Here is a 15,151-nt window from a genome sequence, read left to right as displayed (position 1 = left end):
GTAGCATAACATACCCGCCGCCAGCTTCTCAGTCTCCGGCAGCGTGAACCAGCCAGGCACTACGCTCTCGCAAACTTCCTCCCAGCACCGCAATTTTTCAGCTCTATCTCCATAGTTCGTGTGGTTGGTATCGAATAGACACGGCCTCTTTTGCACTTCGGACACTATGGAGCAACTTTTTATGCCGCCGTCGCCGTCCTTGGTCCGGACCATGGTGGAAAAAAAATATAAATTCGAATTTTCGAATTTCGAACGCGGCTGGTTCAGTTGCGTCAGTCGCGACGCGAACGCGGAACGCGATACGTGCGTCCGAATGCCCGCGTGAAACTGGCGGGTTAGGAAGGCGCAGCGGGCAACATGGCCGCCTCGCCGTATAGTATAGGTGTTAGCTTGTTGCGATATCTTCCTCGTACTAATAAATAAATAAGCGGCTAATAAATCTTTATTCAACAAATGAACGCATAAAACGCACAAACAATGTTTAAATTGTTAAATATGCGAAAAAGGTATTGAAAAGTTAAATTAAATTAGTTATAGTTATGTAAAAACGTCTGCATAGAATGTAATGACTAATGACAGATTTAAAATAAAATTATATAGAACAAGTTGAGTCATACAATCGCTACCAAGAGGAAAGGAGTTAATTTATCGTATATAAACGCTCTTATATATTATGTACTTTAAAATGTAATTTTTATAATAGTTATGTAGTTAGGTAATTTATTTATGCATTATGGTGAAATATTGACCTTAGAAAAACTATAATTTGCTTTATCTAAAGACGAAGCTTATAATCTTCTTATATATAAAAATGAATCGCAAAATGTGTTGGTAAGCGCATAACTCGAGAATGGCTGAACCGATTTCGATAATTCTTTTTTTATTATATTCCTTGAAGTACGAGGATGGTTTTTATGTAGAGAAAACGTAAATATGTACCACGGGCGAAGCCGGGGCGGACCGCTAGTTTATAAATAAAAATAACCTTTAGGTATACCTATACCTAAGTAAACAAAAAAGGTTATTTTTATCTGTCTTGATTTATATTTACATAACATGACGATGTTATCTACACCTACAGGCTACAGCATATTGCTTACGACATAAGCAGGTATGTAATGGTAGCGTCAGAACTAATAATTAGTATATACCTATAGTTAAAAAAAAACTAAGATAAACCTACGAAATTAGGTACAAAGTTTGATTTAAATCTGTCCGTTTACAGTGGATCAAAATCGAGTCAGGAGTCGGTTACATACAAACATACAAAGCTAATATAACCGTGTTAAAAGTGTCGCCTTTTGGGATATGGGGCAGATGCATTTCACATCTTTTCAATGATCGATTTTCTTTAACTTTTTCTAATAACATATTTTCATACGCGTCCGAGACTTTATTGTCCCCGAGAATCGAACCTAGAACCCGTCGGCTCTACGCTCACGCGTTAACCATTGCACCAAGACACTTGTCAAGCTAAAATAGTTCCTATATCAATAGATATAAAATTCTAAAAATTACACACTTATATTAGTATATTACATGCTTATTGCAATTCTATGAATGTCATTATCATCAACGATATAGTTTCATTATATTCAAGCTTCTTTGAATTAAATTATTGCTTGTAAGGAGAAATCATAATTTTCTAAATTGCTCCTTTTAGTCGACTTTAAAAAGGAAAATTGTCTGTTATAGGAATACTGTATTTATACTTGATTAATAAATTCAACACGCATATAATGATATATCACTAGTCACTACATATTATTATGAAACAAAGGTTTCCGTCCTGTCTGTATGTCTGTTCGCGATAAACTCAAAAATGTATGCAACAATTTTCATTTTTAACACGCTTTTATTAGCTTCAAATATATGACGTGTCGACTTGATTTTGACCCTATTTAAATGGGCAGATTTAATTCAAACTTTGTACACTCATCAAGTACGGTGACAATGCAATAATTTCATGAGTTTAAGCGTGTTTTTTTGTTAATCCAAGTTACCCTCTATATGTGTGCAAAATTTCATTGTAATCGGTTCAGTAGTAAGGTTTAAACTTTAAACTATGCGAGGCCGTGGACGAAATGCTACTTACTTATTAGAACTTTAAAATATTGCTCTACAGTATAGTTTTAAGACATCTAAATAATTAAATATGTACAACAGTACAACCTTGGTATACTAATATTATTACTATTAACCTGAAATCTGAAGACTTTTGTTAGTTTGAACGCGCTAATCCACTGTCACCAGGAACCACGGGTCCGATTTGAGAAATAATTTCACAGTTAGTCAATTTATCAAGGAATGCTAAGCTTATAGATGGGCTATAAAACAGTGTGGAAATTTTCGATGGGCCCTGGAGGGAAAGTAGGTACTTCATATACTGAAGATTGCAAATTTTGCTGAAAGGAAGCATTTTTTATTTTTAAAAAGAAAGAGAACTGCAAAGATTTTCGAAAATTCACTTGCTTCGACCAGAAATCGAACTAAAAATAAAAAAAAATTGTTATTTCATTCTTCAAATCGACTCAAAAGTCAAAAGCCGCATAGTTCCCGTTCCCATGGATCCCGTGTCCCAGCAGTGAGAACGTATATGGGCTGATGATGTAACCTTATATTTTAGGGGTATGAAAAATAGATGTCAGATTCTCAGAATTTGTCAAGCCATTTCGCAGGAATTGAAGTACAAACACCGCGACACGAGAATTTTATATATTAGAAGAATAACATTAATATAATTAAACATGCGTGAAAATTAATAAAATATTTGCTGTAAAAAATTCCCAAAATATCATAATTTATGGACTAAGTATGTTATTGTATATTTTTCACCTCAAATAATAACTTGTTATAAATAAAAAGGTTCTATATTTTGGTAAATAAAGATGATTGTAATTAGAATAATTATTTTTTTTTAATGTGGCAAAGTTGGGCGGGTTGCTTATTAGGGGTGTTCAGAGTTATAAGAATTAATTCATCTATTTGAAAAAAAAATGCATTTGGAATTTTAAAAGTATTTTTACGTAGTTACTCAGCGTATACAAAGGTATAATTTCCTTTGAGCTTAGTATACCGACGGTGGGACACCCTGTATAACTTCACTTACCTCTAACTTGAACATTTCAAATATCAACATTTGTGCCTCGTGAATTCGGACCTCGTTTTGAACCTGTTAAAAAATAAATTTTATTTATTTACTATCTTAAAAACATACAGCGTATGTCACTAAGGGCCGATTTTTCAATGCTTGGATAAAACTTACTCGTCGAATAATTTATAAAACTACCATTTTAACCGACTCGAACTTCTAATTGCCTGTATTTGACAGTTTTCGTGGCATTTTAATATTATCGTGTAATACTTTATTGGACGGATAAGTTTTATCCGAGCATTGAAAAATCGGCCCTCAGTAGTATAAAATAATATATTTTTTTATGATTCCATTTAATTTTCCTCAAACTCGAACTCAAACACAAACATTTATTTATTCAATTAGACTTCTTTTAGAAGAACTTTCGAATCGTCATTACATATTTTTAATAATAACCACCGATACTATGTATTATAATATTTGTTTTTTAAAGTGAAACTTTTATTACATCGTCTCAAAATTTTTGTCTGTGTAGCGCATGTCGCGTGTATCGCGACTGCCGCTGCCGAGTAGGTATACCTACTCGGCAGCCGACCGTCACGCGACATGCGCTACACAAAGCAGTGTTCGGAACCGTTCGAACAGTTTCACTTTTACCGTGGTTTCATAAAACCACACAACATTTTTTTTTAATTAATAGGCATTTCTTTGTAAAGTTGGTATAGTACTTGGTGATTAAATTTTAATGCCGGCGAGTATATTATTTTAAACATACCTACCAAATCTATTATATGCTCTTATTTTGGAACAAAAACTAATTAATAAATTACATACCTTTCCATACATTTGTCGCACGATATATCACCATTCCTATGCACGAATTTCATATGATTTTTCATCGTGGATTGTCTTAAAAACCTCCTTTGGCAGATGTCACACTCGTGTGTCCTTGTGTTTGTATGTGAACGGAGATGTACAGACAGACTGTGGACAATTTATATGTATTAGTCACTACATTGTACATTGATCCCGTCAAATTAGACACATAATAATATGGTCTTACCACAAACAATTTTAGACAGGGTTTAACATTAAGCGCGGGTTGCGCTTACTTAACACGATAAAAGTTACTAAACTTTAGTCACTTTTATCGTGACAAAACCAAACGTTTATCTCGAGAAAAAAAGAGCGCCAAAAGTGGTTTATCGCAGATAAAACCAAAACTAAAAGTAATTACACAAAATGCTCTGACAAATATCTTGCAAATGTTTTAATATAATTGTTTATGAAAAAAAAATCATAATAAGTATTACCATGTCAAGTAGAAAACGTAAAAGTGTGAAAATTAGAGCTAACTTGGTGATTTTTTTTATCGAGTAAATTTTAATATTTTATGTTTTTGATTAAACAGAATCGTTGAACATATCATCTAGTTTGATATATATTTTATTTTTTAGATTTGGTCTTGAATATTACACGTATCATCTAATAGAAGATTGGTTATTTTGCTTTATGCGCCCCCTTAACGATCTGGCCAAATCGTGAAACGTTGACGATTTAACGATCTGATCAAACTATGTTGGCCATTTCATGAAATGCGACTATTTCGTGAAATGATCGATCATATCATGAAATGAGCAAATCTACGATATGGCCACGACATATACATTTCCTAGGAATTGTATACAATGACGGATTACATACATTTCCGGTAACATATATATAAAACGAATCTTTCTACATATCACATCTCAAAACTACAAGCAAATACTTCAACGTAACATCACCTATCGATCAATAAAACCCAACCTTTATAACACGATACAAACACATACATGCATTACATTGCTCAATTACAACGTACACAGAATTGCACTTTGCCCATTGAAGAAGCAATGTATAGATAGAACTTGGATAAAGTCGAGTTGAATTGCTTTAACTTAGCTGACATAATTAAAACTGATAGGTAAGTAGCGTTGGATGGAAATACGGCCAAGTGCAAGTTGGATGTTTCTGTACAAGATTGTCTGTATGTATGTTTGGATGGAACGTTGGATGGATGGTTATTAGTTGTTGCTCCTCTAGAAAAACGGCTAATCAGATGGTAATAAAATTTACCATACATGTTAGAGCGTATTGATATTCCGTGATAAAATACTGATATAATTCAAACTCAAACATTTATTTATTCAATTAGACTTCTTCTAGAAGAACTTTGGAAACGTCATTACATATTGTAACATTTACCACCGATTCGGAAAGCAGTATCTATGGAGATTGGAGAAGAACTGACAAGAAACTCCATAGTTGTTATTTTAAAATCATGTCAATATTAATTTACTTATTATATCATAATATGCCAAAGAACTGTCCTGTGGTTCGCGACAACCCACCATGGATTTTCATCTTCCATATATTCCTTAGTGCTATAACAGGCTCTCCGATCTAATACATCCCTACTAATATTATAAATGCGAAAGTAACTCTGTCTGTCTGTCTGTTACGCTTTCCCGCTTAAACCTCTCAACCGATTTTGATGAAATTTGGCACAGACAATCTTTAGACCCTGAAAAAAACATAGGCTACCTTATATCAAAACACCACGCGGGCGGAAGCTAGTTTATTATAAAAGTTTTAAATTTAGCACTACTCTTTAATACTATCAGGAATTATGTTGTAAAAGCGTATACCTTGACCCATAAATGAATTTTTTAACTTTAACTAACCAGTAAAATAGCAATAATATTTCTTAGACATCTTTACGCGACCAAAATCAAGACAAGAATGCTGCGCAACTGCTGCCGTCCGTTATTTAAATGACGATCAAAACAACTATTCGAGTGGTGGGAGTGATCGCACGAGTTATCTTATTTGTGTTGTTTTGATCATTAATTGATAATAATTAAATGATTTTTAATACTTTAATCCAATTGATATAGGTACTTTTAAAATATAATCAAGAGCGCTATCATAGATATAAATGGGAAAATTTTGCTATAAAACTAAATATTAATCAGAGAAAGATTATATTCATATAATATCTTAAGTTATATCTAAATACATATTACATATATATCTCGCTGGCTGAATCTGATAAAAATATTTATATTTGTTTGTTTTATCTTCCGATTATTAAAACTAGTGATGTTACATTACTAGTTTTAATGATAGATGATTTTGCCGATACGATACTGATACCGATATTACTGTATATAATCGGCGATACCGATACCAATACTTATATCGATAGCTTGGTAAATAAATTATAGATTATGCACTTATTATGCATAAAAGTTACCTACACCAACAGAGACAACTCGACAACTCCTACACAACTCGACTGTAAATCGTATTTTTTTTAATAAAAATGCAAACTCAAAGAACAAAGAAAACATTAATTTAGTAATATCATTTTACAAAGTCAGTTAAAGTATTACATAAAGTCAGTAAGAAATCAAAGTTTACTATTGGTAGATTTTTATTCAGAAAACAAAGTGTCCGCGCGCGGGCTGCCTACCGCCTCATTCATTCGGCGCGCTTTTTAAAATATTTGATTTCGATATCGGTTGTTTTCTAATCGGCGATACCGATATATCGGTATCGGTATCGTTACATCCCTAATTAATACAAAGATTTTTTTAGAAGTTTAAATAAAATTCTACAATTTGCAGCGATTGATTATTTTATCATGGGAACTTTTTAGATCAAAATAAACGCCCTCTACGAAACGGTAGAAACTGTATGAAATTATGATTGGTTTTAACGTATAAACTATAATAAATAATAAGAGTTTATATACTATCTTCTTCTTCTTCTTCTTCTTATATATAAAAATGAATCGCAAAATGTGTTGGTAAGCGCATAACTCGAGAACGGCTGACCCGATTTCGATAATTCTTTTTTTATTGTATTCCTTGAAGTACGAGGATGGTTATTATGTAGAGAAAACGTAAATATATACCACGGGCGAAGCCGGGGCGGACCGCTAGTATACTATATTTGTATATATATATACTACTGGCATCTTAATGGAAAATTACAATTTTAAATTTCATTTTTTTCTACACGAAACTGTGCTAACGAACGCCACAAAGTTGTCTCGGATGAGTTGATAACAGTGGAAACATATATTACGTTTTTATCAATTTTAATATAAACGGAACCACTAAAAGAATACATTATATACGTATAACTATTAATTATTATAATAAATATCAAAAAGTGAAAACATAGAGTGTTCTATTTTAATTTTTTTTTCAAGTTTTGGAATACCCAGTAACAACCTTTTTATGTAATATGTACATGCTCAGATTTTTTTGTTATTGAGACCTTATTTACCGTTTATTATAATATGTTTCTTAACAAGTAAGAGTTCTTTATTGATATGGATATAAAAAATAAAAATTGACCTACGATTTTTAAGTTATTGCATAATGCATAGCTTTTATCTCAGACTGAGCGCGGCAGCCGAATGTAAAAATTTCGTAACGAAAAAAACCTAACACCACCCACTCCTACGGCACAAATATTCGATTCTATGCAATAGCTTTACCGCGGCAGTCTCCGAGTGCCACACGTCTTTTTTTTTAAAGCGTCTGCGTAAAGCTTCGACCATGAATTCCAAAAATGTCCTGTGAAAAAACCTTTGTAATGGGCAAACTATACTCAAAATGTAGATTTTTTTTTTCAGCCAAGAAACAAATTATGAAGTTACAAATAATATTATATAAATATAATTACTAAAAACTTAATAAGTCATATTATTTTCGTAGTTCTGAAATCAGCATTTCCGGCAATCAGATTCTAGGGCATGAACGCTCTTAAGGCAATTTATTGTTTTTTGGCATGAAAAAAAGATTCATATTCTCTGACATACCTATTCATTATTTTAATATCAATATCAAGATTATTGACTGCTGAAATAACAGCAAAATACTAAAAAAAATCTGTTTTTAGTTCTAATTTCCTGACAACTAAATAAAATATTTGAACACCTGTATGTATATAAGTAATTTTCAAACATATAAATAACAAAGGCGATAGCAAATTCTATTCATTCCGTTCACAATGTTGGTGAAAATTCTAAAAAAAATTAAAAAAATACAAATTTTTATTATACTGCTATTAATTAGTCTGTCATGGCAATGCGATGAGACACTAGACCCTGTTCGAGATCAAATTTTATTATACAAGAAGAGAACTGAGGTAAGTACTTAAAATACTTATTAGTAATTTTTTGAAGTGAAACTTCTTTAGGCGGGTTGAGAGTGAAATTTCAAGGTTGCGTCATGGCAATACAGTCACATCATGGAGTACGACGACTATTTTGGTATCTTTGAATTTTGCCAAATAGATTTTTATTACCAGCTTTTTTAAGCAAAATGCAATAAATTTAAACGTGTTTTATCATTTCTTACAAAACACATTTGCTTTTAAATAAAAAAAGATGCAATTAGAAATATTACCTATTAAAACATTACCATTATTTTTAAACTACTCCTATTAATAATGAACAAACGTAGTTATTTTTTCCCTTTCCAGTTTTCTCTTAACCCTTCAAACTACTTGGCATCCATTGATAAACTTATATACTAACACTTAATATTTACAGGGCGTATGCACTCGTTTAACCACAAGCAATGGCGCACCCGTTGAGAGCCGTGACACATCCACATTGAACGAAAACCTGATGTACAACAGTTTCTTCATGGACTCCCTGACTCGCTTAACACGGGAGAGAATCCAAGAACGTGTTGTTCACGGCAAGGGCACTGGTGCAACGGGGTATCTAGAAGTCACAAACAATATAACACAATTCACAAAGGCAGATTTCCTCAACGGCATCGGCAAGAAAACCTCGGTGTCCGTGAGATTCTCGCCAACTGTTGTGGAACGGGGCGGCTCAGATATGTTCCGAGCGGCGAGGGGATTTGCCGTGAAGTTCTACACGCAGGAAGGCAATTTCGACTTCCTGGGCTTCAGTACTCCCATGTTTGTCATGAAGGACCCAATTCTGTTCCCTGCTTTTATCCACAGTCAACGGAGAAACCCCTCGACCGGTATACGCGACAACAATATGCTTTGGGACTTCTTAACGCTCAATCCTGAGGCGTTAAACATGTTCATTACTGTGTTCGGTGATGATGGTATACCGAGGGGCTATCGTCATATGGCTGGATTCAGCATACACACATACCAGATGCAGAACAAAGAAGGTGATATATACTTCGCTAGATTACATTTCCAACCCGATGCAGGTAGAGCCAGTATAACAACAGAAGAAGCTAGATATCTGGATGCAACCGATCCCGACTATTTCAGTAGAGATTTGTACGAAGCGATTGCGTGTGGAAAGCAAGTGAGCTGGACATTTTACCTACAGATACTGACTTTAGAACAAGCATTGAACAGTGACATCGATGTATTTGATGTGACAATAGAACTGCCTACAGACGAATATCCTCTCACAGAAGTCGGCAAATTGGTTCTAAATAAAAACCCAGTCAACCAGTTCGCAGAAGTAGAACAACTGGCGTTCTGCCCTTGCAATTTGGTACCCGGTATAGACGGAGCTCCAGATAAGCTTTTCCAAGCACGAACCTTCGTCTATCGAGACACTCATATGTACCGTTTAGATGTTAACGTCAATAAAATCAAAGTTAATCGTCCGATCGAAGCCAACACTTATATTAGAGACGGAAAACGACCTGTAGGTGATAACGGGGAAGACACTCCAAATTATTATCCCAACTCTTTCAATGGACCAAAAGCATATACGGATATGAATAGATCGAAATTGATAGAGATTGTCCAGAAGGAACCAAATAATACAGCACAAGCCGGTCAGCAGTATCGAAAAATGTCTGACGGAGAGAAGGAACGCTTTATGAGTAATCTTATAGATAGCCTGGGTCCAACTATACCATTGCTGCGTGAGAGAGCTGTTAAAATATTTACACAAATTGACCGGGATCTTGGGAGTCGGGTGTATCAAGCGTTAAAAGAATATCAGAGGGAACCAGCTTGTAATATAAACTTTTAATAAATAGTGTTCATGGCTTCAATCATATGTTACAACTATTCAAATAAAATGTTCTTCAAATTTTTAATGCATTTTGCAAGATTTTTTCTGTTGTATCATTAATTACTTCAGTCATTAAAATATATCAAATTTTAACGACAAAAAATGAGGAATTCATTCAGGCAGAGAAGAACACAAAGTTTAATTATTTAATAATTTTGTTTTAATTTCCGTTAATAGTTTTTCATCTAGTTTAACAACAAGTTTAACAAACAGACATTTTTTATATATTTAAGTATCTGTTCTTGCTCTAGTTACAGTGTACACGTGTAACATTTTCATCAGACAGTACCTATAATATTCAAAATTGGTCTGATAACATTTATAATATAATGCCAATTACTTTATAAATTACCATGATAGGATGTTATTTATTACTATTACTAATATGTATTATAAAGCTGAAGAGTTTGTTTGTTCTTTTGTTTGTTCGAACGCTTATCTCAGGAACTAATGGTCCGATTCGAAAAGTTGTTTCGGTACGTATATATCATCACGCTAAGACCAACAGGAGCGGAGCCATGCGGGTGAAACCGCGAAGCGCAGCTAGTCTTAGATAACAGTGAAAATTAATTAAAATCTAACCAATTACCAATACTTTAAAATTTACTACTTATTAACTCAAAGACATTTTTTAGAGTAGAGTATTATATTATCTATGATTTTTAGTGTAATCCGTTTTTAATATTGATTATAATTAATCCATACTAATATTATAAATGCGAAAGTAACTCTGTCTGTCTGTCTGTTACTCAATCACGCCTTAACTACTGAACCAATTTGCATGAAATTTGGAATAGAGATATTTTGATACCCGAGAAAGGACATAGGATAGGTTTTATCCGGAAATCCTACGGGAACGGGTTTTTCTTTGAAAACGCGGGCGAAGCCGCGGGCGGAAAGCTAGTTAATTGATAATTGATAATTAATTATGACCAAGATTATGACATTATCAAATCTTCCGATTTCAATGTCAATTGAATTGAATGACAATAAAGAATTCTTATAGAATATAAATAATTGATAAAAAATAAAAATATACTTGCAATGTTCGATATATAATGTTGAATTTCAATCTGACTCATAAATCATGCATTTCGTCGAGCGTTGGATGGAAATACGGCCAAGTGCGAGTTGGATGTTTCGTAAAAGATTGTAATGTCATATCTGTATGTATGTTGTATAAATGTATGTTTGGATGGAACGTTGGATGGATGGTTATTAGTTGTTGCTCCTCTAGAAAAAGGGGCTAATCAGATCTTAATAAAATTTAGCATAAATGTTAGAGCGTATTAGTATTCCGTGATAAAATACTGATATAATTCAAAGTCAAACGTTTATTCATTCAATTAGAATTCTTCTAGAAGCATTTATGAATCGTCATAACATATTGCACGCCTCATAAGCGAAGCGTTGAGGTGGGTACTACTGTCACTTCGCGCAAAACATATGATTTTTCAAACTTAGAATGTCTTTATGTATCATACATTGCACTTGTAAGATAATACATACACACACATATTAAGAAAAAACACTATTTTTAACGTTCATGATATTTTTGATGTCATTTTTGTTATTTAAACTAGTTAAAAAACAGTTTAAAAAAGTTCTGTCTTGGACGTCCGTGTGTCTGTATGTGCGGATCCTTTTTCTTGTTAACACGATAGCGACCGAAATACTTTACTAATCGAGTCTTTTTTTTTCTCTTACGCTTGAGTATGCTCAGGAATAGAACCCTTTCATTTTTCAGGGTCTGATTCGATGTGGTTTAATTGTTATTAAATAAACAAAAATAATAATTAATAAATATTTATTAAAAAAAAATTATGAGGCGTGCACTTTTGGATTTTCCAAATTATTTTTTTTGCTCTTACGCTTGAGTATGCTCAGGAATAGAACCCTTTCATTTTTCAGGGTCTGATTCGATGTGGTTTAATTGTTATTAAATAAACAAAAATAATAATTAATAAATATTTATTAAAAAAAAATTATGAGGCGTGCACTTTTGGATTTTCCAAATTATTTTAACATTTACCAGCGAATCGGAAAGCAGTAGGTATCTATGGCGAAGAACCGGCAAGAAAATTCATAGTTGCTCTTTTAAAATCATGTTAATATTAGAATTTATTTACATAATATGTATGTATATCATAATATGCCAAAGAACTGTCCTGTGGTTTTTACGCGACAAACCACCATGGATTTGCATCTTCCATATATTCTTAATGCTGAAACAGGCTCTCTGACCTAATACATTTTTTAAAAAACATTTTACATAAAAGTTTTAAATTTAAGTTTGAGTTTGAGTTTGAGTTTATGAGGAATTCTGTTGTAAAAGCGTATACCTTGACCCATAAATGAATTTTTAACTTTAGCTAGCCAGCAAAATGGCAATTATATTTCTTAGACATCTTTACTCGACCAAAGCCAAGACAAGAATGCTGCGCAACTGCTGCCGTCCGTTATTTAAATGACGATCATAACAACTATTCGAGTGGTAGGAGTGAATGCACGAGTTATCTTATTTGTGTTGTTTTGATCGTTTTTTGATAATTAAATGAGTACCTATTAATACTTTAATCCTATTGATAAAATATTATAAAAGTAATTAATTAAGTTCATCATTTGCTTTATTTTTAAAATATAATTTTATCGTTAAATTAAGAGCGCTATCAATATTATCATTGATATAAATGGGAAAATTTTGAATGCCATAAAACTTGCCTACCTTTCAATCAGAGATAGATTATATTCTTATAGCTTTTACGTCACATAGGCGCCTACTACGCGGAACCGCGGGCTGAATCTATAAAAATATTTATATTTGTTGTTTTTTTCTTCTGATGATTAAAACAATTAAAGATTTTTTTTAGAAGTTTAAATAAAATTATACAATTTTCAGCGATTGATTATTTTATCATAGGAACTTTTTAGATAGAAATAAACTAAAAAATGTAAAGTATGAAAAGTAATTTTTTTTTATTCTATAGGCAAATCAAGTTTTCAGTAATTGGATTTTTTAAATTAATTAATTATAAATAAACTAATAATAATTAAAGAAGTGGATCAATTACTAATGCTGATGGATGACCCATTTAAGGAACATTTTTTGAGATATAAATAATTATAAAGAAATAACTTTCGCCGCTAACTTTTTTCCAGTTAAAACTCAGTCAACAGTCAAGCATCCTACTAATAGTATAAACTAGCTTACCGCCCACGGCTTCGCCCGCTTTGTCTAAAACCTAATAAATTATATACTAAAAACTTCCTCTTGAATCACTCTATCTATTAAAAAAAACCACATCAAAATCCGTTGCGTAGTTTTAAAGATTTAAGCATACAAAGGGACATAGGGACAGAGAAAGCGACTTTGTTTTATACTATGTAGTATAGTATATAGTATGTAGTGATGTGAAAGTTTTTGAGGGTATATTTATATTACTCTTTCACGCAAATACTACGGAACCGATTACAATGAAATTTGGTATTTAGGTAGCTGAACCCAGAATAAGACAAAGGCTACTTTTTATCCCGGAAATCCCACACTAACGGGAACTTTGCTAGTTTTTCTTTGAGAACGCGGGCGAAGCTGAAGAAATATATTTTGTTATATTTTACTAACACTAGAATAAGTACTACTAACAATATATGGGCAATGCTGCCTAATATAAATAAATAAAACAAAAATAATAAAAAAATAAAATATATTTTGACACGGACAGTTCTGTAGCGAGTGGTCGTCACCGCTACAGAACAGTCCGTCAAGTTTGAAATCCAGCAAGGTAGAATTCTTCAAAAAATACGATAGATTTTCCGAAATTATGTTGTAATAATTTATATAGGACTAGCTTTCCGCCCGCGGCTTCGCCCGCATAGTTCCCGATCCAACCTCACAAACTTTCGCATTTTTAATATGTAATAGTAGGATAGGACTAGTAGGAAGGTTGGCCGTGCCGCGGCCGCTTCTTTACTCGACTTGACTTGATTTTAAATACGGTAAAATTACCGTGTTTATTTAGTAGCATGTTCAGGATCGGAATTAAACGCGGATTCCCCCGCCTGGCTCCGCTCCTATTGGTCTTAGCGTGATGATATATAGCCCATAGCCATCCTCGATAAATGGGCTATCTAACACCGAAAGAATTTATCAAATCGGACCGGTCGCGGTGGTTCCTGAGATGAGCGCGTTCAAAGTCACACAAACAAACAAAACTTTCAGCTACGTATTACGGTGTATTTTGCTACCGTAATTTTAATCCTATTTATTTTTAATTTTTATTTAATTATAATCCTACGGAGGGTGGTAAATCTTTCCTGATTACCGTAATTACGGCGGTGTGGGCAACACTGGGTACGTCTTTGCAAAATACATGAAAAAATGTGTTAAGTGGCTGTCGCTGGCCACTAGTGGCTGCGGTTGGTGGCCCGTTTGCCCGTTTGCGCCGACGCTTATTCTTGCTCTTAACCGACTTTAAAAAAAGGAGGAGGTTCTCAATTAGACCGTAGTTATATATTTTTTATGTGTGTTCGCGGATAACTTCGTCGTTTATAAACTGATTTTGATATTTTTTTTCTATCTCACTCTGTCAATGAATTGTTGTAAACAATCACTGTAAAGAGACACTATTCATTATTTTATACGTAGGTGTTTTTTTTTGCTTCAACTCGTTATGGAAGCAAATTTTTAGATTGCCTACATGGCCATTTGTAAGAAGGTTTAAATTCTTCATTTATAACAATTTCACTTTTCTATATTTATTATATGTATTTGTGTTTAGGATGAGTTGATAATAATTAATAAAACGTGTTATTCTGCGTTTTAATTAATAAAAACTTGAATTATAACGCTGCTATAAAGTTAATTCTGTAAACATTTTTTTAATATACATAATAGTTTTTTTTGACAAGAAAAAAAAAGGTTCATGTTCTCTGACATATTCATTATATTCATATCAAGACCAATAATTATCTAA

General features: G+C 33.0%; 2 protein-coding genes across 2 annotated transcripts in view; one reads left to right on the top strand and one right to left on the bottom strand.

The window, feature by feature from the left end:
- LOC149896914 (uncharacterized) overlaps positions 1–327 on the bottom strand; it is a 43,274-nt gene extending 42,947 nt beyond the window's left edge. Inside the window, exon 1 of the mRNA XM_090117115.1 lies at positions 15–327. Coding sequence (XP_089973241.1) covers positions 15–213 — 199 coding nt within the window. The 5' untranslated portion in view covers positions 214–327. The remainder of the gene's footprint in view (positions 1–14) is intronic.
- Positions 290–10,538, top strand: LOC149896913 (catalase-A-like). Its single transcript, XM_090117114.1, has 3 exons — positions 290–382; positions 8,051–8,299; positions 8,706–10,538. Exons 2-3 carry the CDS (start codon positions 8,162–8,164, stop codon positions 10,134–10,136), a joined length of 1,569 nt encoding a protein of 522 aa, XP_089973240.1. The 5' UTR covers positions 290–382; positions 8,051–8,161; the 3' UTR covers positions 10,137–10,538.
- Positions 10,539–15,151: the final 4,613 nt, after the last annotated feature.

The sequence above is a fragment of the Colias eurytheme genome, chromosome 27 (assembly GCF_061535395.1).
Source record: "Colias eurytheme isolate Ceu_HAF_F1 chromosome 27, ilColEury1 Martin Lab GWU primary, whole genome shotgun sequence".
Classification (NCBI taxonomy): domain Eukaryota; kingdom Metazoa; phylum Arthropoda; class Insecta; order Lepidoptera; family Pieridae; genus Colias; species Colias eurytheme.
The sequence above is the reverse complement of the archived record's forward strand: the minus strand, read 5'-3'. Positions and strand labels throughout refer to the sequence as shown.

Excerpts from the sequence above, each read along its gene's own strand:
- LOC149896913 (XM_090117114.1), top strand. The coding sequence starts at position 8,162 with ATGTTGGTGAAAATTCTAAAAAAAATTAAAAAAATACAAATTTTTATT. Across the intron at positions 8,300-8,705 it reads TATACAAGAAGAGAACTGAG|GGCGTATGCACTCGTTTAAC; the intron begins GTAAGTACTTAA and ends TAATATTTACAG.